At 41.0% G+C, this 26829-nt stretch overlaps 2 protein-coding genes across 2 annotated transcripts in view; both read right to left on the bottom strand.

Annotated features, from left to right (window-relative positions):
• Positions 1–1945: 1945 nt before the first annotated feature.
• XK (X-linked Kx blood group antigen, Kell and VPS13A binding protein) lies at positions 1946–18012 on the bottom strand (the record flags this gene model as incomplete). Its single annotated transcript, XM_080349509.1, has 3 exons — positions 1946–2772; positions 8997–9259; positions 17768–18012. The coding sequence occupies 3 exons, from the start codon at positions 18010–18012 to the stop codon at positions 1946–1948; spliced, it is 1335 nt and encodes a 444-aa protein (XP_080205635.1).
• An 8386-nt stretch (positions 18013–26398) lies between these two features.
• Positions 26399–26829, bottom strand: part of LANCL3 (LanC like family member 3) — a gene marked incomplete at both ends in the record, with an annotated part of 32474 nt that continues 32043 nt past the window's right edge. The window contains one exon of the mRNA XM_080355401.1: positions 26399–26558. Coding sequence (XP_080211527.1) covers positions 26399–26558 — 160 coding nt within the window. The remainder of the gene's footprint in view (positions 26559–26829) is intronic.

The raw sequence follows: 26829 nt of genomic DNA, 5'->3' as shown, positions 1-26829 counted from the left end.
AAATGAAAAAAATCTGAAATACTCTTCTACGCCTAGAAAAATACAGAGAAAAATTATACTGTACGTCTACATACAGAAGTACAGAGAAATACTGTAGTGAGTCATTTCACTGTTCTATGCTTCTCAGAGAGAGAAATTAGAACTGAGATGTTGGATGCCCTTCCAAGATACGTGAGGTACACTTCAATAGCAAGCTCAGGCAAAAAATTCCCACTGCCACCCACCAATAATTCAGTGAGATCTACACACACACACCACACACAGACAGATATTAAGCAAAATAAAAACATAACTCCATTATAAAACAGAAATATGAAGACATTCATCTACAGTGCAGTAAAGAAAAAAAAAAGCCAGCTTAGCTCTTTGCAGCATGGCATGTGACATATTTCATTATAAGTGACCTCAAACCCAAACCTGAGATACTTCTAATATAATGATGCTGATGTCAGCCCCACTGAAGAACTTCACATCCTCTGTAATGACAGGATGGAGGCTAAGCTTAGGATACTAGGAGATGCTTTGTGTCATGAATTCTTTGTTTCCACTAGCAGCCATAATATGTAATACTCAAAAGAAATGCAAGGTGTTAAGAAAATAAAGTGCAAAAAGCTTTCACATAATTTTTCAAGGGGGTTTTTTGTGTGTATTTCCACTAAATTCTTGGGTGTTCATTTGCTGATGCTTTCTCAGCAACTTGCAACATACAGAAACTGTTATCTGTGGTGATATAGTGCACAGAACAAAAGTCAATGACTTCCATTTCCTCTTTCAGATTTCAAGCCTGTGATACTTCTGAGGTAAAGAAGGAAGAGGGTTTTGAATTACTGATACTAAACTAATCATGACATATCACAGTCTGAAAAAGAAGGATTCGGTGTCTTCTGTCCCCACACAACAAGTCACTGAGTTGCCTGCTGGGTGTACTACCAACCCCCTGACAATCAGGGCAGTGCTCATCTCTGAGCTTCAGCCATCTAAAAGGGAGACAGCCAAAACCAATTGATGAGGCATCTAGTTAACACTGACTAATAGGTCTCCAGAGAATTATTTATATCACCTGCCTTAGAGGATGTTTTAAGATGGGTTGAATCACTCCTTGGAGATGTGCTCTGGAGAATGCCTGCATGATCAGTTCACACTATCTGCCCAGCTTCTTGATATTTAAAATTATATAAAGTGAACACCAGCCTAATACCAGAATATAACAAATGAAGTATTAGATACATGATAATGTCAGAAAAAAATAGTTATTCCAGAACATCACAATTAATGTGTTAAATTTAATTCCCTTAGTAACAAGCAGCAAATATGAAGGGTAAAACAGTGCAAATCCAGTAACTCCTCTGTCCGTTCTCAGTAACAGCATTATTGCTGGCTGGCTAATTGGCTGTTTCTTGGCAACCTAGATTACCGTGCATTGCAGAAGTCCAATTCTTATACCACAGAGAGAAGTATTATCTCATTACACTGATTAAAGTATTAAAAAGTCTGCAATTTGATCAAAGCAGACCACAGCTACAGTCAATATATGGTCAAGGTCTATGCACTATTTCCATGCTAGGGTGGCATGCCAGAATGAGATCCTATCTGAAATAAAATGCATTTCCTTCCATTCACAGATTTCCTGAGTAAGATGAGCATCAAGCCAGTTATTGAAGGATGTCTCCTATAATGATTTCAAAATAAGCATGTGATAATAAACCTATGTGCAAAAAATTCTGAAACAGAAGTCTACAAACAATGATTGCTCTCCATACACGAACACACACAGATACACATACTCGTACACTAAGTTTTCCAAAAAGGTAGGCTTGTCAGTCATCATGCAGTGCCACACCTGCAAGAAAGAAATCCCATCCACAAGACACGATGACCAAGATACACAACCTTCCCAGCAGGTGATCTGCCACCTTTCAAAGGCACCTACTTGCTTTCAGTTGTACTAGGCATTGCAAGAAACACTTTGATGAAGATTCCCCTTTTGAGAATCTATTGTCTTGCTACTGCTCCATGCTTCATCCGTATTTTCAGGAGATTTCACCTCTGCCTTGTTTGTCAGTACGGTGGATTTGGCAGGCTTGCAAATAAAGCAGAGGAATGTGAAACAGGACAGCAAACCTTCAGAAATGCTGGACGAGAAAAGCTTTTTGCACGGGTGGCAGAACTGGTAAAACACCAACATGAAGAGGACAGCCATGCAGTAACTTATCAGGAGCTGCAAGACCAACAACGGGGCGCAGACATACAGGTAGATATCGGTTTTATAAATGTACCACATCAGCAGGAGGAATGCGTTCTCAATGAATCGCAGTATGTAATACACAGTCAGTCGGTACCAGTTTTGGGATTTGTTAATTAAGTCAGGATCATTGAGCTTCACCTGTACTGCCGACCAGCAGAACATGTTAATGCCGGCGTACAGGAAGGTGAGAAGGCACAAGACGATGGTGGTGCCGACCCTGCTCAATGCCTTCTCTATGTTCTCAGGAAATGGGGACTTGCTTTGCCAGAAGAGAATCCACGGGTAGAAGAAAAACCCAAAGAAATTCACGAGCACAACGGGGAGAATCCAGATTTGAAGGACTGAACTGAAAAGGACCAACACCGTAACCCGCGTAGCAATCTCAAAGCTTCTCCACAGGAATATGCAGAGGTAGGCAGCCGGTTTCACGCTGACATCATAATCATCATACTTAATCTTAATAGCCAGGATGTTGCAGCGTAAGGCACCATATACAATTGACAGGAGAGAAAGCACCATAAAAATACCTACAAAGAGAAAAGACAATCAGGACCTTCAGCTTAGCAGAAGTTAAAGACATTGCATTAGAGCAGTGCAAAGATGTAGTTGTCTTCACAGCTCTCCAGGGGATTCCCAGAAGGGTGCAATGACAAAAAAACAACCAAACCAACCACAAAAATCCACCCTTCCTCCCCAACAAAACAAAAACAACAACCAAACAACAACAACAACAAAACAATATCAAAACAAACAAAAACATTCCTTGTATACACTTCTGGGTTCTTGCTCTAACCCTACCTCCCGTTTTGGCCCCCATTTGTCACTTTTCTGAGTAGCTAGAAAGAAAAAAAGGCGCTTAACAATCACAAGTGTCTCTTCCTCTTCCCCCGGCCCAAGGCTGTTCATACATATACTTTCTTTGGTAATTATACAGCTCAGTCATAAGAGTAAGTTGCTCTCAAACTCTCACAGTACCCCATGAGGCACAGGGGTGCTGCTCCCCCTCTGCACAGACGATGGACTGTGAAACAGAGGCTGAAATTTTGGAGTTACTTGAGCGTGCAGATACCTCAGTGTTTGTGAAGTTCTATGTTGAAGCAAATTGTCTGAGCTCAAACAATACATCTGCGATGGAGCTCAGAATTAAAAGCCAAAGGAATTTAAACCCAGAACCATCTGCACTTTTTCTGCTGGTGTAGACAGAAATTTGCTCACCTGTCAACACTACGCATCTATTTTCCTCATACATGTATCTATATCACACATTTAAAAACAATACTCCTTTTAAAAATGCCTTTAAATCCAGGTCAACTTTCAATGTCTTCCATCTACCGAGAATCCCCCATGTGAATGTTTTACAGCATTTGACTTCTGCAGAAAGTGGAGGTGGAAGACAGTTGTTACCTGGCTTCCTCTCCGGAAGCAGCAGGAAAAAAGCTTTCTGGCACTGCAGGAGGGAGTCTCGTCTTGCAACATTAAGCGGGTACAGATGTGCAAGAACTCTGGATGCATAGAATAAGCATTCGTAGGGAAGTACTTTGATGTTCAGAAGTGCTCACTGCCCATGGTTTTGTTAGCATTTGCATACTTTCTTCACAATTTGTACCAACATGGTGAATAGCTGATTTAGGGGACTAGTTTTAGGCACCCCTAATCAATACTTTTAGTTTCAATCTTAGCATTTAGTGCACGCAAGGAACACTTCAAATGCAGATGAGTTAAGCACAGTAAAAATGATTCAGTTATTTCTTTTAGAAAGTTTCAGTGAAGCCAACTGTGGTGCTACAGGGCATTCTATTGCATCAGATAAAACAAAATAATCAGAATAGAAAATTCTTGATTATATCAATTACTTTTGCAATGCTTAGCAATCAGCACTTTCTGCAGCCTTCAATTAGTTTAAGTGTCAATATCCTATAAATGATCTGGATTCCCTGCTTTGCTATAGCTGTATGGTCATGATGATCATGTTTTTTTTCTAATTAAAATTATTAATTTCTAAGCATGATTTTGAAAGAAACAAGTGTATTTTGCAATCTATAACAACTTTCTAACAGGATTTTCTCTATCACTTCAGCTAAACTCTCTCCCACCCTGATCCTCAAACACCTCTGAACTTTGGAAAAGAATGAATCAGTCCTTTACATCTAATTTTCCAATAGCAATCAGTAAGCTGTAGAACATTTGCCATTTTATATGGTAATTTTGTACATGCCAATTTTTTGGTGCATATATTCTCTGAAAATGGTTATGTATTTGCTTGTTCAACACTTAAATTTTTAATAGAAGTTTTTAAATGTTTTTTCTTACAGCAACATACTTAATAGGACAATTTTAAAATATTATGTTTTAGAGCAACATTGGCTGAAAGCAGAAGAGCAAGTGAATGCAGTCAAGAACACTGCTTGATTTCCTGTGGCTCTTTACAAAAATCTTTCTGTAGTTTTGAGCTGGCTCTAGAACTGTGAAAGAACAAGTAACTTCTATCAGCTAATGAGGCAAAAGAGTATCATCAGAGTTAAAGAAACAAAAAGCAAACAAAACAACCACAACTACCCACTGGGGACAGGGTGCTGATGCCCTGGAACTCTGCCTGCTTTCTGCTTTGAGAAGCTGAAACATCTGTCTTACTACCCAATTTCATCTTAGGGATTCTATATTAATCTCAAACTTGTCTTAAAAACTCAAGCCTTCAAAATAAGCATTTGTCCATTGATAGAAACTAGGTCATGCTGACTCTGGTTGTCCCATCCTTCTCCTTTCTCAAAAGCTCAGTACTGCCACCAAACCTTCAGTTCAAACATCATTTTTCAATTCGTGAGAAAGATGATTTAAAGCAACAACAAAGGAAAATGTGGGAGGATGACATTATTGTTGCTTTTAGTCATCCTGAGCAAGCAAAGAAGTGAAAATTTAAAAGGCAAAGCATCTTCTCCTGAACAGTCCCAAATCCTGTAGCAGTCCTCATAAAGGTGGCATTTCTCTTCTTCATGCCTACTCCCAGCAAGCTGTACTTTTCTCACAAATCTGAGGTGCACATTCACAGCCATTGAGAGAGATACTGTTGTACTTATTATTATGTTTCAAGTCTTTTCAAGACCTGGTCTTTCCCACTTCAGATATTGCTCAGAGAGTGAAATCTGCTCTAGATGAGCTACCTCATTCATATCTATTACTGAAACCTTACATTCAGCTGAAGAATCATAAGTTATCTATTACATAAACTGTATTTTTCTAAACTGACAATCAGAACCCTTGAAAAATAAGGGCACTTATTTTGTTGCTCAGGGCAAGGCACCTATACACAATATTTTTTTTGGCTTAAGATATAATTCCAATACTTAAAAACAACTATTCATATTCAAAAAGTACTCAAAGTATGTTGCTCATACAATGAGAAAAGTATTCTGTGGTCAGAGCTTAATGAGTTGAGGAGAAGCAACTGTAGAAGTTTGTTAATATATCTGGTAAGACCACCAACAAAGTGCTGTTCATGAACATTAAGAAAGTGACACTGCCAGCACCAGCAAACTGAAACAAATCATAAACCCAAAGCTTCTATTCTTGAAGATAGCAGTCACAGCTACAAATTTTCATTTAAAAATTAAAAAGTACATTTTTCAGCAGAATAATTTTATTTTCAAATAGTAGGAAATCCACCTTTTGAACATTATTTATGGCTGTAAGCAGCACTGGACAAAGATAACCTGACTGCTGTGAATAGCACAAAAACTTTCAACTTACAAAAACATCACTCTAAATGGAAGCACATCTTCCGCATTCAGTACTGCACACTGAGAACTGGCCATTTTTCAAGGGTAAGAGGCCAAGTCACACATCTCCCATCTCCAGCTAGCTGTTTTTGTAATTAAAGCTAATTCAGGTCTTTTTGGTACTTCCTCGCCTTGTGCTTCTCCAGGTGGTACTACTTAAAGGAAGAGGTCCTGGTAGCTGCCCAACAGTACCTAAGTGGACCAGAGCCTAATGTCAGCCACTGCTCCGAAGCAAGGCTGTAGCTGGCCCTAAGGCAACACATGGTACCAGCAGATGCTAAAGGATTTCGTCCAGGGTGAAGCTCAAATGCGCATCCTTCAGTGTCTGTTCTGGGAGGGGGCATTTCACACAGTAACAGGTCAGGGACTTCTTCCCAGTTACGCTGTAACCAAACAAAGAGCTGAATGTCTAGAACCAGGACTCAGATTATGCTATCACATGCGTGTTTCCAGTGTTGCATTTCATCCAACAACATTTCTATACATTTCATAAAGAACAATCACTGAAGCTTTACATCTTTCATCACTAACCTAGAGGCTGCATCCTGCTTTTGCAATACTTTTTAGTTCTCTTGATCTCACATTCTTGGCAGACAGTGAAATGACAATTTTGGAGAATGCCAGGCACTGGCAAGAATCTGATCATCCAGTAGAAAACATCCAGAGAAATTAATGAAATCATGAAATACAAGAGAAAGATGCAGAATGGCTCAGGTTGAAAAGGGCTAGACATAGGCATACTTTTTTCAGAAATATTTTATTCAGTGTTGGAAGCACTAGTGAGTTTCAAACAGATCTGAAAGGGACAAACCAACTATGTAGAATGATGGTGAACAGCTTTAGGTTCACAGGTGATACCAACCAAGCAGAATTTACACAGAATAGCAGATGGAGCAGTGTAGGAATCCAGAGAATAAGAGACTGATGAGGACACAAGACAAAAAAGTGTGGAAATCAAAATACAAGAAGACAGTGATAACTATAATACAGACAAATGGAAAAGAGTATGCACTTTGGAGGACCAGTGTCAAAGAGTAGGGAAGCTGAAGACATCTGAAGTGTGGAAGGAGAGTTGGACCAGCTGTTAAATTACTTGGACAACGCTGTAGGATCAAATGGTTGTAGTCATGTCCTTATACATGAGAATCTTTGTGTACACATAAACAACAAGATGAACTGTGCTACATATCGTTCCCATAGACTCGGGAGACTGAATAATGCTGGTTGAGGATGAATAATACTGATGGACAAAAAGTACTACCGCAGAAATAAGATGGCTAAAGAGATTGCAGAAAGTCTCGATATTTCACAAGGTAAAATACACACAAGAGGAATATGGTTGGGACTCTTGGGGTTTTTTTTCTGATGAATGAGCTTTAACAGACATTGCCATTGTTCTTAAATCACTTTTTCTTTTAATTTCTATATTTTAGAATCACACCTGCTATGGAGATGGCTCCTGGGAGACATGAGGTGACTACTGCAATTGCTGGTGGGTTTACTGAACTCCCTGATGAGCCAGCTTATCTCTGGTTGTTTCACTTCACCCACAAAAAGTCACTTATTAGTCTGGAATTCAGAATTTATCTCAGCAGTGACCGATAAAAGTCAGAAGTAATAGGGTGTTACAAATCATTATTAAATACGCAATACCGTAACCATCTGGAACACAGCACTTCTCTTTGGAAATCACGACCAGTAAGGTCAACAACAGTAATAGAAGAAATATAATAGAAATATGACCTTTCTCCAGCAAATGCCATCTGCACTAAAGTGAACAGGAATTTTGCTAATTGCACCGCTCAGTAGTGGATTTAGCTGCTTGGTTCTCATCCTGTGCCACAGATGCCATGGTTATTCAAAAAGCCAACCTTAGCAATGAAGTACTCAGAAACTGTCAGGAGCAATGTCTTTCAAGTAACTACCACTATGACCTTAAACAAGTGCTTTTCTATAAAGGCCGTAACCTGTTGTAATATCTTTATGTGCTGACTCACTCACTGGTATACTAAAGTTTTCCATCCCGAGTTGAGAGGAGCACCCTGATGTTTCTATAAAGGCTTCTCCAAAAAACTTAGTTCCTTACCTTGGTACACAGCCACCCAAGGCACCAGAACTGAAGAAAGCGTTCAGATTCTTAACATGTCACCCCAACCTCAGTCTCCCTGGCTGAGAAAGACCCCTGGCCTCCCAGGGCCTCAGGGACATAACAAAGGCTATTTTGTATTTTTGTATCTCAGTGAAAACACAACTCCAGTTCACACAGCTGCCAAAGTTGTTTTTTTGTTTTTTGTTTTTTACCCCAAAAAGTTGATGGTCCTACAACCAGCTGAAGTAGGTGCTTCATTTAGCAGCCAGCCAGCAAACCAAGACTTTTTTTCAAGGAGCTGCAGCACGTCATTGAGCAAGATTCAGAGTCCCATGGTAAGAGAGATGTGGTGCAGCACTGCTTGGTGCAGGCTTAACAGCTTGGTTCCACAGGTGAGATGCCCACATCTGCACGCCAGCCTATTGAGTCCTGCGTTTTGATTCCAAATTCGGTCTAGCATAAGACCATTTACATCCTCAGTCCATATTTGAAACTGCATTCCTGAAAGTACACCTTCCTTAATGCAGCATGGCAAAACATACTGTACAGTGTGCCCCAAGGAATTTTCCAGAATGTTTGCTCAAAAAACAATGTGGAAAAGTGGTACATCTTTTTTTTTTTTTCATGCAGACAAGATAATTCTTCCAGCTGCCTCTCTCTCATGCCATAATGGCCGCTTATCAAACTAATGTTTTTACAGCAACCCAAGTATGCTACAGAAAGCATCACAGGCTAAACCATGATAAATCTGAGAACATCACCATTAAAAGCTGTCAGGGACATGAAATCTATTGTGATATGTTTGGTTCTTGCCCAGGGTGGCTACACCTGACTGCTGACCCTTTCCCTCCCACCAAACCACAGAGGTGATAACAACAGCTCTACCTACTTCTGGCAGCCGTGATCTCCTGCTGCAGGACACAGATGTAGAGCTGAAGTGTGAGCTGGGGCGCTGAGCCGAGGAATGCCTGGATCACAGACGCCCTGCTGAACGCGGATCTGTGTGTACACAGCTTTCCTTCAGCCTGGCCCACTTCCTTCTCGATCTCTTCTGAGTACCCATCCTTGGGCATCTGCCTCTTCTTCGTGATGCTGACATAGGGCTCTTCAACTCTGCCAGCATGGAAGTAAATGTAAAAGACTTCCACACACCTACAAGCAAATCAGTAAATAGAGTGACAGGGAAAAAAAAAAAAAGAAAAGCATAGGTCTTCCCATCACGTACTAAGTAATCTGTTCACAGAGCAAAGCCTGTACATTTTATCTTGGTAAATTTTGAATGTACAGATTTCACCCTTTAAAACATGAACTACATGAAACTAGAGGATAAGAATCTGGCAGTGCCCTTTGGGCTGTCTGTAGTACTCTGACACAGGAGGTGGTTTAATTGTTTCCTATGAGCTGCTCTTGCTCTCTGCTGCCCCATTGAAGTCATTACACTACTCATCCACTACAGTATTCATAGGCTCCCAACCTAGGACCCAAACTGGAAGTGTTTCTTTAGATTCTCCTATCTGTCTCTTGGTGTTATCTGTACATCTGTGACATGGCAATAAACCCACTTCTTATACCTTATACAAACAATCTGGGACATTGGGGAGAAGCTCAGGGTACACACACACATCTCAAACAGTTGGACTCTAGGCCTTGCTTTACCAAGGAAGGGTCCCAAAACACAAGCCATAGCAGCAGTAACAAGAACAAGCAGTTTAGAGCCTCACAGCTCTGGATATAAAGTTTTTTAAAAGACAGAGAAATAGGAGCTTTGCTCCTTATGTTTGCTTACATTTGTGGCACTGTTTAAGGAATATTAAACACAATCTTGCAAAAATATTCTAAATAAGAAGATGTAATTATTCCAATTGCTGCAGCTCTTTGTACTTCAATCCCAGGTGGACCAAACCCTCTTGTCTATATAGGTCTAACTCACCACTGACTAATTTCCAAACAAAAAAAGAGGTGCCAGCACATTCATCTCTATTCTTAAATTACATATTGTTGTAATACAAGCTGCCTCTACCCATGCACATATAATAAGCCATACATTTGGGAAGGAATGGAAAAGGGCTAAAGAGGCTGGCAGCAGCAGCAAATGCTGTAGCAACAAGGACAAGTTGGCTCCCTCAGTATTAAAGAGGATAATACAGCCCCAGACACATTTATAACAGGAAAGTTTCTGAAACTTCCTTCCAATGCCTGTTTTCAGTTTGGCAAAAACTTCATAAAAAATATTTTGAGAGAGTTGCTTGGCTATGAAGGTGTCAAGGATGGGCTTAGGCAAGAAGCAGGACCCAAAAACCAAAGCAGAACAATTAGCTTTGTCTGGGAAGTAATAACAAGCAAGGATATACTGAGATACAGGAGAAGTCACAAACTGAGGGGGAAGGGAGAGGAAAGAAACACTCTTTCTGTCACATTGCATAAAATACAAGGCCTGCTGTGGAGGAGTCCATATACAGCAGGACCAGAAACGATAAATGACATTGACTACTAAAAAGTAAAACCCTTAGAAGCCCAAACCCAGTGCAGACACAACCTGTATTCTCTTTTATGCCTAAGACTGGTATGGACCTCAAGAAGAAAAACAATTGCAGTGTGAGCAACAAGACAGGTGAGGGCTGGCTTCCAGCCCAGAGAGAAGCTTGGGGAAGAGAAACCTCCACTGCAAGGGTGACCTGCAGCACCAGCTCTGGTCACATCTACTCCCATGGCCCAACACGCATGGCATCTTCTTCTTCGTAGGCATCAATCTCTGATGAGGACTGAGCTGTCTTCTTTCCTTCTATAGCACCTGCTGGGGTTCATCGCCTCCACCTGGTTGCCTCTGTAGGTAACGCTTGCTAGAACGCAGCATCTCTGAGTCTCTGACAGGTTAGATTTGACCAGTGAGTTTTTGTAATGCACATATAAGGCTTTTCTTCTATTTAAAAATATCTCACAATCACAAAGCATGGAACTACACGTGTCTGAGACTCTGAACTCTCGTTTCCTTCTCAGCTTGATTTTCTTCAACAATTGCTAAGTTAGACCCTAACACAGCCTTCTAGTGGAAAACTCACAGACTGAATTGTAAAGCAGCACTGATAGAAATTCAAATAAAAGCATACTGATTTTTGTTTTAATAAACTTGATTTCATTTTTCCCCTTACTGGACCACTAGGAAGTTTCACCTGCTCTAGATGAACAGTTTCAGGATCCTGTAATACTATCCTTGATTAACTAGGCTTCAGCTACTATTACTTCTAAAGCTATTTGAAGTGCCTTGTGCGCTGCAGGCTCCATTCACAGTGGTTACTTTCTATTTTCCCCTTGTTAATATTTTCAGTCCCTGCCAGTCTCGTTCCATGTGAAAGAATCCACAAAGCCAAAAGTAAAAGTGTGAAAAATTAATAAAGCACAACAGTTCATGAAGCCAACAGAGATTCTGAAATGAATAAATTGATTTTATTCCAAAAAAAAATCCCAGAACACTTCTGTCTCACTTAGTATTCACAGCCATCTACTCATCCTGAGCTGAGGGCAACTCTGAAGCTATTACGGAAAATGAGATCTCAACATCAGCCTCTGAACTCTCACCGTGTGTGATTAGAAGCAGATAGAGTCTAGGGACCCATCTAACAAATAAGCAGTAATCCCATAAAAGAGATTATAAGATTCGTGAGACTCCTGATTATAGCAAATGTTATAATCAACAAAATGTTGGGGTTTAGAGCAAGCATTTGCTTTGTATTTATTAAGTATTAAGTAGCAGTATATCATTTGTGATGGGAAATTTTATGTCTGTATAGAAAAGCAAACAATGCAAAATGAATTGTCTCACGAACAAACTTTAGGGCCAAAGGGAACTTTTACCAGTACAACAGAGTAATAAAAATCGTATGTGCAAGCATTCAGATTACATCAGTAATTACATTCTGCCCATCCCGTGGAAGACTGCCTCTGGAGATCATGCCTTCTGGGGCCAACAACAAATGTACTCAAGACTCTCACTCGTGCCACTGCTCAAGCAACAGCTTCAAACAGGAGCAGACTGGCAGCTGCTACACTAGAAAGAGCACCAGTCTAAATGTTTAAATAATGAAGTGTAAGAGGGGCATAAGCACTTGTAGAACCATCCAGGTGAGAAGAGTGCAGAACAGTGACGAATAATCAATTCAGATCACGTACCTGCACCACATTACGACTTTGTCAATGAAATGCGTTCAGAAAAGTTGTCTGTAAATGAACCGGCTTGTTCTTTTTCAGCATGAAACACAACTGAAAGACAATGCAAGCTAGCGACTGCTTCAAGCCAGTTTTCCTCCACACTTACAAACACTGCTACAGAACAGGGAACTCCCCAGAAGTTCAAGTTGCTCACTGCTCATTGTTGCTCTGCTCTGGAGGGACAGGAATGGGAGATGCCAACTTCTGCACAATCCATCTCCCACAATGCAGTGAGGTTTAGGGCCCTTTCAACAGATCCTCACTCATATGGCATTAACAGCAGGTGTGCAGCTGGCTGGTTTCTTTGCATATGAAGCAATGACAGTTGCAGTGCTGGCTCTGAAGGAACTAAAATTACTTTGAAGAAAAAAAGAAAAAAAGTCAGATCTACTTTCTACAATGAAAGTTAAAAGGTAAGAAAAATATAGTGCTGCTTTCTCCCCTGCTGCCAAATCTTGGCAGAAAGGAGAGCTATACTTTTTCAAGGATCCTGACAGTGCCTACAAAGAGTGAATCAGCTGCAACAAATTTGTCTTCTACACAGTCAGTAGGAGGAATAATCCTATCCTTATATGTCTGCTGAGGGCAAGCACCTCATTCCCTCTTTTAATCATAGATGTGTGGGATTTAAATACAGGCAAAATAATGGTGGTGTGAAGAAGGAGCAGGCAATGACAACAGGGAACTTCCCACAGCCAACAAGGGCTCCAAGAGCAAACATCTACTTGGGAGACTTATCCACACAAGCTCATTACAAACATACAAGCAGCTTTCTCTGATGACTCAATTTTTAATAACTCCCTTTCTTTAGAGCAGTGTGCAAAAGACTTATCAGTCCTGCAGACTGACTTACCTCTGTCAGAAAAAGGCTTTTTCCTCACTCATTGTTCTACCTTCCATCTGCACTGGCTCTCTATTCATCACATCTTGGACACCTAACACATCTGCTCAAGAATAAAGGGGGGAAAAAAAAGCCTGAAAAAGTTATAGGCATATTCTTCCCATCTGGAAAAGAGGGAGATGCATCAACGGTTGTAAAATTTAGTGCTAGCAGAATCTCCTACAGTAAAGTCTGCCAATGGAAGTCCTCCAAAGAAGAAAGTCTTTTAGACCTGTGCTATTCTGAACTATAAAGCAGGTCACTAGGAAAGAAAGACTATCCACAAGGGACAATGCTTCTTCACAACGTGACTGAAGCATTAGCTGAGCTGTTATAGCTCATTAGATTTCAAACTGCAAAAGTAGGTGCCCAAGACATTAGTGACTCTGATAATTTCAACCTATAAGTGGGTTTTTTTGTTGTGTTGGGTTTGTTTGTTTGTTTTGTTGTTGTTTGTTTGGGTTTTTTGTTTGTTTTTTGGTTTTTTGTACTTCCTGCAGCTTACAGAATCTCGCTTTAGCTCTAACAGCAGCCCCCTGGCAGTTTGGTGCAAACTTCCTACTGCATCTGCTTTACTGCTGTCCTAGCAGTCCATAGACACATGTAATTGCTTCTCCTTATACCTTGAGAAACAAAGCCCAAGATCCCATTTAAAAAAAAGTCTATTGTTTATATCCTTGTCCCATTAAAATCTGAGGAAAACATTCATTAGTGTTCTATATTGGGGTCTGCTATATTTGCTTTTGATCTTTTTCACAAGAGAGGTTCATCATCCTGCAGACATGGCCATCTCCAAATTGCGTGTTTCTTGTAAGGAAGAACCCGTAATTTCAAGGAGACCCACAGTCAATCAGCTTTCCTCTCCATGAAGCTGATATCAGAAGGAAGCACTGCCAAGTTAACACCAGCCTCTTCAGTCCTGTCTTCAATAAATCAGAGAGTAAGGAACCACCGTATCCAGCAGCTGTACAGTACAACACCACCAACACCCGCTGCTTGCGACTGTAAGGCCCGACCGTTCAAGTCAGTTTGTTGGAAATCTGCATCACTCACTTCAGCTCCTGACCTATCCAGTGCTGGCAGAATAGAAAAGGGCAAACAAGTTAACAGGAGTTTCTCTATCTCCCTTCGTGAAGTGTCGTTTGCACTTGGAACAAATCGCTAAATGAGGAGAAGTATGCTAGCAAAAATACCTCCAGTTATTATTTATTGGGAGTTATAGCAGCACCTGGCATCTCAAGATGATCTCAGTGCCAGAAAGCTCATCATGGCCTTCTGTAAAGAAAAGAAAAAATGTATTAAATCTCTCATTGGCAGAAGTTATTGTTTCAAGTCTTTTTTGGTGTGTGTAATAAATTACTTGATGTGGGAAAAGAGTCTCCTTTTACCATTAAAAGTATCCAGATATATGTTCTAAGCATCCAAACAAATCAGTGTGCTCACAAGGAGTGGAACCAACCTGAAATGCTGCAAGAATCCCCCACAGTGCCCAGAAACCTGCAGTCACTTTGTTCCAGCCAATTCTCTGTGTAGTCTCTGGCAGGCTTGCATCCCGGGGATCAGAGCCAGCCCACCGAGGCAGGGAGGAATTTTACTTTACAAATTGGTCTGAATTTATAGAGAAACTCCTATGGACTGGGAGAAGGAGTTAAAAATGGATGCATTAACAGCACTCTCCAAGTATAGCATAAGTCCTCTCCAGAAAGAGGGAAGCTTCCTAATTTTAGCGCTTCCAGTGGCAGCAGCAGGACAGCAAGTGCCTCCTGAACAGGTGGAGTGTGGGTGTTTGGGGAAGGTGGTGGTAGGCAAGAAGGTTTTATAAGAGACTACTTTTTTCTCTGTCACACAGAAGATTCAAAATAGGCTGGATCATTTGGCTTACAAAGCTAAATACCCTCCTTCCCTGCCAAGATATTTCCAACCATTCCCTAAAATCTAAACTTAACTTTTTAAGGGAAAAGGGAAGAGGAAAAAAATGTCTAGTTTTTATTAATAGGATGATGAAGAAAACTCCCACAACGTACATGGGGTGTCTGCAAACCAGCGCACTGGTATTTGAATATTTGAGTCTGAACAGAGAAATACTAACCATCCTGTATCATGTCATAAACCCAACAGAGATGGTTGAAAAGCCAGTGTTAGCTTTTTCAAAGCCAGTCAAAACAGACTGTCCTCCGTTGGAGCATGACCCTCTCACACAGCCTACGGGCCCTCTAACATTTAATTCTAATGCTGCAAGCAGACAGAGCCTGGGGTGGCTCTACTGTCTATGTGTCCTATTTGACCTAATTTGACCCTGCACTCCCTAAAGGGCCCTGGGCTGTGCCAGTGAGATATGAGAGAGACGGAACACAGGGGAGTGAGGCTTCATACTGGGGGAGCAGATGACTAACAGCAACCGGACTCTGGTGCAAAGGAGCAGAGGTTTGCCTAAAAGGATGGAAAAATACAGCTTCAAAGACAACGGTCCATTTCAGCTTACAATGGTTACAACCACAGTGCAATGATGATATAGCCAAATAGTATTTTGCCTTCTAGCTATCACCTCAAACTCATGTGTATTCCAGTCCACACAGGACAGAAAGTCTCCCATACAAAGTAGAGAAAGGTATTTCATAGGCTGAGAACATGTTGGCTTTTACAGTGCAGTTCTACACCCAATGGGAAGTGATTGGTTTCCTCTTCTGCGAGATAAAGTAACTTTTAGAGGCAGAGGACGGGAAGGCAAAACTTAGAAAAAAAGACCTTTGACATCTGTCTTGGACCAATTACTTTGCCTTCCCACACTTCTGTACTGTATCCTACAAACAGACTAATTTCCCTGAACTTAAAGAGAGGTTGTTTTCTCTGAAACTCGTAATTTGTAGAGTTCTTCCAGCCTTTAGCTGGAAAAAAGTTTTTCAGGTTGCATGAATGTACTATCCTCTTTTTTTTAGTAATTATAATTCCAGTTATCCTGGGTCTAGAGAGAGGTTAATGTGCATCAATTCAAAGCGCCTAAAGGATGCCAAGGGAACTGCGACACTGGCACACAGTGACGCTTCCAGAACATCCTCAAACCTCCTGAAAATGCTGAGTTAGAAAATCTTTGAGAAAGGCAAAAGTGCAGAGCTGGTGGTGCACTCATACACTGCAGCATCATGGAGAAGAGAAGGCTTCCATACACTCACTAGTTTTACAGTAGTTACTGCATCTGGGAGCTCACCAACACAGCCAAAATCATGTTCTGCACAAGAGGAGACTTGTGTTGTAAACAGATAAGCTTGATGTTGAGAGAGAAAGGGAAAGTGAAAGGCTTAGTGGTTAAGGCTGAGGCAGAAGTTTATGCGTCTTCCACAGAATTAGAAAGAAAATCCTCTAATTTGTTGCTGTTGTTTACAAACCTTTGTTTGCTTCTTCCCATCTTGCAGCTTGACATGACATATGTTCCTTGTCTGAGTTCAAGAAATTCATTGAGAATTACAAAAGTCATGAACATCATTTTCTCTTTGATAACTGTTTTCTCTTTAGTGCCACTCTTATTTTCCAAAAAAATGCGGAGGTATTTTGTTTGTAGCTTTTAGAAAATCAGAGCTCTTCATGAACTTAACTGTTTAGCCATAGCTTGAACCTCTTTAAAACAGTAACAAAAAACCTCAGACACAGTTATAGAGGAATTCAATGTTTTTGTGAAGTGTAAGATGTTCTGTAACATTCAAACCGTTCATGATGGTTAGTTTGAGCATCACAGATCTTCCTCTCCTCCACTGACAAGGAATTTCAAAAATTAGGGGATACTTCTCCTAACCTCTACTACAGACAGACTGTGTGAAAAGATTTGAATATAAATTTAAAACGAAAGCCTGCAGCAAATGTTTTGTCACCGGGTTGCACCACCTCTGTAATGTTTCACCTAACAAGCTGTTGTTGAGGGGGGAGGTTGTTTGTTTGATTTTGTTTGTTTGAGTTTTTGTTTGTTTTCCTAAGGAGATTTTCAGTCAGAAGTTGAAAAAAAAATCTCAAAAGCAATTTGGAGCAAGAAGTTCACTTTTGGTAAAAAGAGACAGACTAAAGCATAAGTAACATTTTGAATTTGCACAGATGGGATGGGTACTACCATTGTTTTAAACCAGCAACTAAGCCTTCATTTTTTTTTTCTTGGAAGCAACCTTGGAGTAAAGTGCTTTGTATACACCAGGAATGAACAAACACAACCATTTGCAAAAAGCCACACGGAGAGAAAACAAGAGAAGAACCCGCCACCAGGCAGCGGCTCTGCCAGGCGCTCCGCGCAGCGCATCCCGCCCGCCACCTGCACCTCCGGGGGGGGCTTGAAGGTCAGAAAGCACCACGCCCCTCGCTGTGCTTCTCCCTAAGGATGTTTTAAAAGGAAATTACTCCTCCCGCGGGCTCCAGGAATAAGACTGGGGAGGATGTGATCGCGGCTAGCACCGGTGCGGAGCAGCACCGGCCGCCCGAGAGCCGGCGAGCCCGCCCGCAGGGCACAAAGGCCGGGACGCTCCGGGTGGCCCTGCGAGCCCCCCCGGCTGCGATGGGAAGGGGCGGCGGGGCGGGGTGCGACGGGACTCACCGACCTGACGAGGGGCCCCAGCTGTAGGAGGTGCAGCAGCAGCACCAGCGGGCGGTCGCGGCTGACGTCCCGGTGGATGAAGACCAGGCTGAGCTGCACCAGCGCGCAGGGCAGGAGGGCGAAGAGCAGCGTCAGCCACTGCCACATGCGGTCCCCCGCCGCGCGGTACGCGCCGCTCAGGCACAGGGCGGCCGCTGTCTCGGCCACGAAGAGGACGAGGGAGACGAGGACCGAGCCCGGGAATTTCATCGCCGCCGCCGGCACCACCACCACCACCCGCCCTCCCGAGTTTTCGCCGCAGCCGCCCCACGCCCCGGCCCGCCCAAGCGCCGCTGGGGCGCCGTGCCGCACGGCGACCGCTTGGGGGAGCAGCTGCGCTCTCCGCGGTCTCCGCCCGGGACGGGCTGGGGAAGGCGCGGGGGGTCCCCAGGGCTCCCTCCGGCCGCGATCCAGGTGCGGGTGAGCTCGGTGCTGCTGGGGCTTGGGAGCAGCGTGGGGGCTGGGGGCATGCAGAGAGGAACGCGGGCAGCCAACCCCTCTTCACGTCTCCTTTAGCCGTAAGATACGTTTTGAACTTAGAGGTGAGGAGGATTGGTCGGTGGAAAGCTGGGGCTGGTCTTCAGGGTGAGCTCGGTGGGCTGGAGAAATAGCCTGAAAGAAGCAGGGAAGGGTGAAGTCCTGCACTCGGGAGAAAATAACCCCATGTAATAAAGGCCGAGGAACAGCTTATGAAAAAAAAAAAAACTGAAAAGAAGCGGTGAGTCCTGGTAACCCTGCCCTGATGCACCTGGTTCAAAGACCTTTTTGCCAGATAAATGAACCTGCTGGTAGAGACACTGCTTTATCACTTTGTTAGGTGGATCTTACCCTAGGCTGTCAGGCCTTCACCCTCAAAGGTTCCTAGGATCACAGAACACAAAGCCTTGCTGTGACACCAGCTGTTGACCAGCCTACCATACCTGAGCTTTTTCCCTTCACCAGAAGGAGCCAGAAGACTGCACCAGCCCTTTCTCCCTTGCCACCAGAGCTCTAGAGTAATTCTGGAAGTGTGTAAGGTCACCTTGGCAGTGTCACTGATGCCTGCGTGGACGAGCAGCAAAAGGTAATGGCCCGAGAGCAAGACGAGCCTTTGCAGTCTCTCCACAACATCCTGAATCTGATCACTTGGCAAGAAACAAAACTCCTGAGGTACCAAGTCATGTTGGCAGATGGTGACTGTATCCTGCACAGGAGTCACCAGTCACTGCCACTTTCCTCCTCCTCTTGGTGCAGTCCCTTGGTTCATGCTCAGCTGGCTCTGCTGCCTCCCCTGAGAGATCTTGTTTCTCCCTGCCTGCTCTCAGGCAACTGCAGGTCTGCATGTGGAGATTATCTGCAGACCTGAGACCTACCAGGAGCACATCAGGAAGGCAAGATACAGAGTCTGAGATGCTATTAGCCTGTTAAGGGGATAACACTAATGGCTACTTCTGCATGTCTGCTACTGTTCATTAATGCAACTTATGTTGTCACAGATTTATAGAGAAAATGCCAATAACATTTTATTTGGATAATTTCTTGAACTGCTGCATGGGCAAATCTGGAGTCTCAACACTTAGTTAAGCTCAGCTGATCATGGCAAAGATGGAAACCTTGCTATGGGCAGGCCCAGGTGAATTTAATTTAATTTACTGTGATACTGTAATGCTCTAACGCTCATCACTGGGGATGAAGGAGTCTTTTTGGAAAGAGGTCACATGTACTGGGCTTGAAGCGGGCTGAAAATTAGCACCTGGGGGCAACTTTAACCTACAAGCCAAACCCAATCTGTCCTGTCCTGTCTTATGGGAAACTACCATGAGGTAGTTTTACCTGGCCACTATGTGCAGCCTGAATGTTTTACCTGATAGTCAGATGAATGATTTTACTTTTGATAATGTACCACTGAAAAGCTTCTGGAGCCCTGAGTCAGGACAGCTCCAAAAGGAAAAGCTGCCAGGACCATGAAAGGTAAGCACAGAAATAAACAATCCAATGCAAAATCATACTGTTCAAGGTTGGGCTTTTATTTAAGGCAAAATATAATCACAGCTTCAATATTCATAATATGGATATACACAGAATTTGTTCTGCCACTATGAAGCTTATTATCATCACTGCTTTTAAAAAGCTATAAAATCTAGTTTCTATCTAATCTACAATACAAAACTAATACAATAAACACATTCTGAAAGATCACAGTGTTTGAAACATCAGAAGAGCAGGAGTCCTGCTTTGAAACGATAAGGTGCATTTCTAAAGAACCAAATTAATCTTGATTCTATAGGACCTGTACCATATTATGGCTGCAAATGGCTATTACACTGAGAAACCAATCTAGGGTGTGGCAGGTACTCAAGAAACGAACACTGTATGTTGGGATACATCGAATAATTGTCACCAACACAAACTAGACATGAAATAACACCTTTGTTAGTAATGCCATTGAAGTTCCCTGTACTTTTTATTGGTATTGGCATTCACGCATATTGCTGACATATTGAGGGAAAATGCGAGCCCCCGCCCCCCTGCTATCAAATAGGGCCCTGCATACGCAAACACCTGTGCTTTCCTCTTACTATACAAACAAACCTTACTAATTCCATGGGACTCCTGTGTAGAGGAAAACTGGCAGGCTTGGGGTCCAACATGATGCAGTGTTGCCCGTATTTCACACCCGTAGAGGCAGCTAACCTTGCATGCCTGAAATCAAGTGGAGATTCACCACTAATATCAGCAGGTGGCATGTCAGGCCTTTAAAATGAGCACAGGAGGCCAAATCAGTAGCAAAACCAGACCTTTGTGACAGAGAAAAATCTTTCTTCTCTCATGTGTGATCATGGCAACGAAGACAGAAGCAGAGTTCAACTTCTAGTTAGACAGACCTTCTATGTGAAGTAGAAATAAATATTTGAATAGGATTTGTTTTCTATTCACTATGCTATATAAAGGACTTCAGGACTTCTTAATAAAATTTTCTGGGTAGTACACAGGTATAGTCATGCAGTACTGTTGCTGAAATATCACTGCATTGTAAAGTATCTTTTATTCAAGTATCATTATATCACCAGGCAAAATGAGTTTTTAATTAATTTTCTGCCATTCTAGTTCGTATTGCTGTTCCTAACCTAAATGCTTCCACCTTCTCTTTCAGTCATGCAATGAATGAAGTTAAAGGGATCCCTTGTAAGTATTAAAAATAATTAATGTCCTTGTGTATTTTCAAGCAGATTGCTATTTATAAATTGACTTTTTTCAGAGCATGATGCAGAATTTTAAATACACAGCGTATAGGACCAACACTGACATCAGTGATGGTACAAATTAGTCAGGAGTTTGAATAGCTCAAAGGCAGGTCGAAAAGTTGGTGCATGTTGGCTTTTGGGATCTGTTTTTTTAAACTGCCTAAGCATCAATAGCGTATACCACTTTTATTCTGCTAAATGCTAGGAGTAGGCTGCACGCAAGTCCTTCCTAGGCAGCCTTTTCTCAGCATATGATGACTTTGCTGTAATGGAAAAGCAGTGTTGTTTGAAGCAGCTAAAACCTGTGCAGCGCACGCTGTACCACTATCTGTGCAATGAAGCAAACTGTGCTGTTCTCTTGGAAAATGCCTGTTAACATCCCTAAATTGCTGTATTGTTTCGTGGGCCCTGAGCATTTTTGGAATATGGCTTTGAGATATGCTGTTCCCTCGGTCATGTGATTTTTGGTCATTTTCTTATTTCTTTTCAATTTAGCTTTCTGCTGCTTACTACTTAGTCCAGGACATATATAAATAAACTGAAATGTCGTCTCAGAGCAATCTAGACTGTGCTGCTGGCCAGCAATTGCTCATTGGTGCAGTTCTTCACCAGAAGATTACTCTTTAAAAACTACAGGGCAATTCTTATTCCTGATATACTAATCTTCCAACAGATTAGGATATGCACTCATGCTAGTGAATATTCAAGGTATGCAGGAAAAGATTACCACACCTGAGATTTACTTGGCAGACCTCAGACACTCTGTCCATGGATCTTGTAGGTCCAAGTAACAAGGATATATTCTCAAGATGCATGCACATGCTAAAATAGGTCACTGTTTGCATAAAACATGCAGTATGTTGGCAGATGCTATAACCATAAATGCAGATAACAATGCAAGTACAAAAATTTGATTGCTTACGAAAATTCCTGTTTGTACATATTGCATTTGTATGTTTCTGAATACATCAGATAGCTACAACCGTTTTTTTTTCCGCAGTATTTATAAAACTGATCCGTATTCTTACAATATTCTCTACATGTCCATGTAATTATCATTAGAACATCAAAGTGGCATTACTTAATTTCATAGACTAGTGATAAGGGTGACCACTTTATTTGAATTTGTCTGTGCATGTATCTCAGAACTATATAAATGTGTTATTTTTGGATCTTTAGCCACTTCACTTGGTTTTGATTGTCTTAATAGAATTGAGATAGTAGAGAAGTGAACATGCTCCCTAGAAAGTCTCTGGTTTAATTAATGATGTAAAACATCAGTGACAGTTGTTAAACAGTATAATGATTTTTCCTTAGCAGGTGGGAAATGGCAGAGCCAGTGAGAAGAGACCACCCGGGAGTCTAAAATAGTGTAATGCAAATAAGTGGAACACCCCTCTTAAGCAAAATTAATCAATATTATTTTCAAGCACAAAAAACCTGCTTCAGTCTTCTGAAGTTATTGATGGGTTGGGAAAGAAGAGGCAGGGAAACGGGAGGAAACAATAATGCAAACAAAGCAGATTACGTAGTCATGCTGAGAAGAGTGAGTAGCAAGAAAAAAAATAAGATGTATTTATTAGAACTGTACTCTGTGCATCTGGCTCTATGAATCCTGAGATCACTAAATCTGGACATTACAGATCTAGTTTCCCTCAAAATTATTCTGTGACAGTAGTCTATGGATGACATACCAAAAGTCATGAGTAGTGTATAGCTCCTTAAACTGAATTGTAATTACAGCTTTACTCACAAACAGCACCACACAAACACAGGTACATCAAAAATAAGCACCAATACCCACACAATGCATCCTCTTGGCTTTAACAGCAAAATCAGAAATATGATTATATCACTTAAATTCCTATTGCCTACACTTTAGAAACTAAACACAGTCACGAAACTAATGTGCAAAGTGGATGTAGTAACTTGTGTTTCACACTTTGAAAGAGGATTCTCAAGTTGCTGGTAACACAGTCTTTTTGTCACAGCACCATGGCAGAAATCTGTTGACAAATACACTTTTTCAGTCTATCAGGGCCTGATTCGGGAGCAGGAGGAGATAGTGTACAGCTGAGATCATTTAGCAAAGGTTACCTAATCATTTTCTCCAAGCAGTTAGGAGGGAACACAAAGGACCTTAATTTTTTATTACACTGAAAAGTGCCGACAGCTCTGCTCAGGCTGCTTTCCTGTCTTCTTAAAAGCAACAAATACAGGTTGCAATGGCATGGATGTAACAGCATATATAGTACAAAAGAAAAAAAGGCAGATAGACAATTAAAAGGAGGAAAAGGATGAAAAAAAACCACCAACCTGCTCGTTTAATGACTGACATTTTCAGAGGAGCCTCGGGGTATATTTATACCGTGTTCAGAAGCCGTGACTACAGCACCTCTAGTAGCCACCTTAACCTGCCTAGGTCAGGAGAAAAAAGCCACGAAGCTCTAAAAATGAGTTCAAACTGCCATGTCTGATGAAACAGATGAATAATTATGTTCCAGATTGTACAAGACATATCCCAGAAGACTATATATTTATGTTGCTGTTACTGATCTTAAGCATTAGGGAACAAAATCTGTGTACTGCCCTGAACTTGCTTAACCTGCAGAGAGCTATTTGGGACCTAGATTTTGAAAACTGGGTGTTTGTGTGGGTTTTCTCACTGTTGAATGGGCTAGCTCTCACAGGATTAGTATCAAATGAAGCCAAACACATGGCTTCAGATATGGAGAAGGGTTGAAAAGACATAAGATTGTTTTGTGGGTGTTGTTGAACACAACACAGAGGAGCAGAGTCTCCTCTGAATGTAAATCAGAAGGATTTAATTCTACAAAGAGACACTTAAGGGGAAACTACCAAAAACCTGACACTGAGTCCTTAATGCATATTTCCTGCCATTTGCAAAAAGTTATATTAAAAAGATAAATGCAAACACTGTTGTTAGCAGTTAAGCATAATGAAATGGAGTGATTTAATTTACACCTCTTATGGTAAATTTTAACATATATGTGGTATACGTTACAATATCAGCATTCATGACTTGGCTAGGATCTAAGTTATTGTATTGATTTATTGTGCTCTAGATTTATTGAGGTTTTGGCAAAGATGTTGTTCTTCAAGCGTCTCCTGAGAAATTACTAACTGGAAATAATATTTTGGCCAAGTGATAATTAAAAAGCAGGCACTGGGGACAAAATCTAAAGGTTGTGATTACTATGCTGATACACGTAGATTCTCTTAAGGCTTAAGTTTGGAGCTGTTTGGGGTTTTTTGACTGCGTAGTTATCAAAACACTAGGCCTTTCTGTTTTATGTTTGCACCTCCAAAAAAAAGGATTGGCAATAAATGTAGGATTGCAACAGCTTGAGTTCAGATCATGGCAAAACCTATTTCTCTGTCTTACAATAAGACAGAACACAGTTACTGAAACACGGCTGAGCAGAGCCCATGCACATCTCCACTGACTTTTTGATTTAGCCTCACATGTCTACCTCCCTGTGAAATATATCCTCCAATGCATAAACATCTCACTGCTCAGAGTAATGAAGTTTAATTAATGGCTTTCTTAAAAGAGCTTTTACGTCACAACTAATGAACTCGTAACAAACAACTGTATATTGAATTTTAACATTCCTATTCACCAGAACTGCATTGCTGTATTCACCAATGAAATATGGTTACTTCTGTGATTAAGTAATTACTTAGAGCTGCACAGTGCAAGACAAAATAGCAGAAATTCTAACCTGCAGCTCATAATAATGCAAGCCATCTCATTAAAATAACAGTGGCAGGAGTAAGAATGGGATTACCATATTATAATAAAATACAGAAGGATTTTAAGACCTGGCTCCAATTTATAGCCTGATCAAGGCCCACTAAAATTAAATGGGAACTTTAATCCATTAGGCATTAAAAAAAAAAGAAATTGTAATCTCCTCCAGCTGAGAATGCAGGAAGAGAGACTGCATTGTTTGGCAGTGCATGTAGGGCAGCTTTTTCACCCTAACTGCAATTTTTGACATACTGGTCTTCCCAATCTGTCTTTAAAGGTAATTGCGTTACATTATTCCCCTATAAATAAAAATAAATAAATAGTAAATATATTTTAAATACATATATTGATCGTATAGGTTTTTTAGTACAAATCTATGTTAACATTTTCTTTAGCTTTCAAGTACCATATCATATATATAATATATATAAATCAGCATATAATTGCAATGTTAAGTGCTAGTGCAACTAGTGGTAAGCAACCCATTTATTTCTCTAGCTACAAATCATTTGGGCATATACATTATTTTGTTAACCAGGAAAATAAGCAATTTTTAATTTTGTTATCATTTTTTCCTTAAGATCAGTATGCCATCCAATGTTTGCATTCAGTTTGCAGGGTTTGTACTGAACAATTCATCAAGGAAAACAGATTTTCCATTCTTTGAAATCCGTATGTTATTGCTCAGAAATGCTGCTGTAAGTAATTAATTTTTAAAGGAAGCTTTTCTATCACTGAACAATACTTATCTAGCGACGCTGTACTGTCAAGAAAGCATCTGCCTGCTCTATCTTCACTATAGAACTTTTTGATCCAAGTCTTCTCCATGGCTCCACTCATCATCCCTGTGACAGGGAAGGTATTGACAACAAGTGACATGGTTACAGTAAATCAGTAAGGAGACCAGCTCCTCGCCACAGACTGAACTCTGAAAAGAAGAGTCAAATTCAGTTCTCATTTATACACATGAAACCCCAGTAGCTGAAATGAACAGTGACACTGAAGGCTGAATATATAGCTATCTAGGTAACTGTCTTTACATGCATATGAAGATGAAAGAGCTCCAAGATACAGGTATTTCTAATACATATTACTAGAACTAGTACATGTGGTGTAGGTAAAAAATCCCAGATTTTGCCTTTGTGCAGTGTAGTGACATGTCTACAACGTCCTCCCCGGTAAGTGCATCACTGCATGAAGACTTGTTTTTGCAGGTCTCTTTTTAAAAGCTACTGGATGCATCACTGTTTCTTTGCATGTCCCTGTAATTCTAGCTTGCCAATTTTTTCTCCTGTGTAACCACCAAATTAAAAGTTTGATAATGCCCCTTTCTGTCTCACTTGAATAATTAGATTTTGCTTCTTATTACAGCTAAATATCTAACACATCAGATTCAATCACTTTCCCCCCCCTTTTTTTTTTCACTGACCCACTTTTTTGGAGCGCACACTTCCCTCCCAAAGCCCCAGTGTATTTTCTTTTTCACCCAACTCCCAGCTACATTAAGGCTAGCATTACTGGTACCACTGACTTGTTTTGTAAATACCCTCTCTTGACAAATAAGTGAAACCGCAGGTGCTCTGGAGAATGTTACTCTCTAGACAAAGACACTGAAGAGAGGAAACTCGGCTTGGTTGGGTTGCAGCAAGTCAGTCAGGAAACACACAGTTCCTGAGAAGCCTTCATACAGACTATATACACTTTCTAACGCCCGGGAACCAGCCTTAAATTCTTCTGTAAATAAGAACTCTGCAAACCTAAAGAACAGGGGAAAAAAAAAAGAGTTTATTATTATTTGGTATCCCTGCATGTCTACTTACTTGTTGTTTGAAAGCATCATTTTAATAACATTCCATGATTAAAAATCAGAATGTTCATTATTTAACCTTATGTGGAAATATTACATTCTCCAATTTCCACAATAAACTGTGTTCCATGACATCTAGAAAAGCCAAACCTTTGCAATCTGTACAAGTGTTATGCTTTGTTATGCTTTGAGAGCTATAAACTTTTATTATTATTATTAAA

Source organism: Nesoenas mayeri, assembly GCF_963082525.1.
Source record: "Nesoenas mayeri genome assembly, chromosome: 1".
Classification (NCBI taxonomy): Eukaryota; Metazoa; Chordata; class Aves; order Columbiformes; family Columbidae; genus Nesoenas; species Nesoenas mayeri.
The sequence above is the reverse complement of the archived record's forward strand: the minus strand, read 5'-3'. Positions and strand labels throughout refer to the sequence as shown.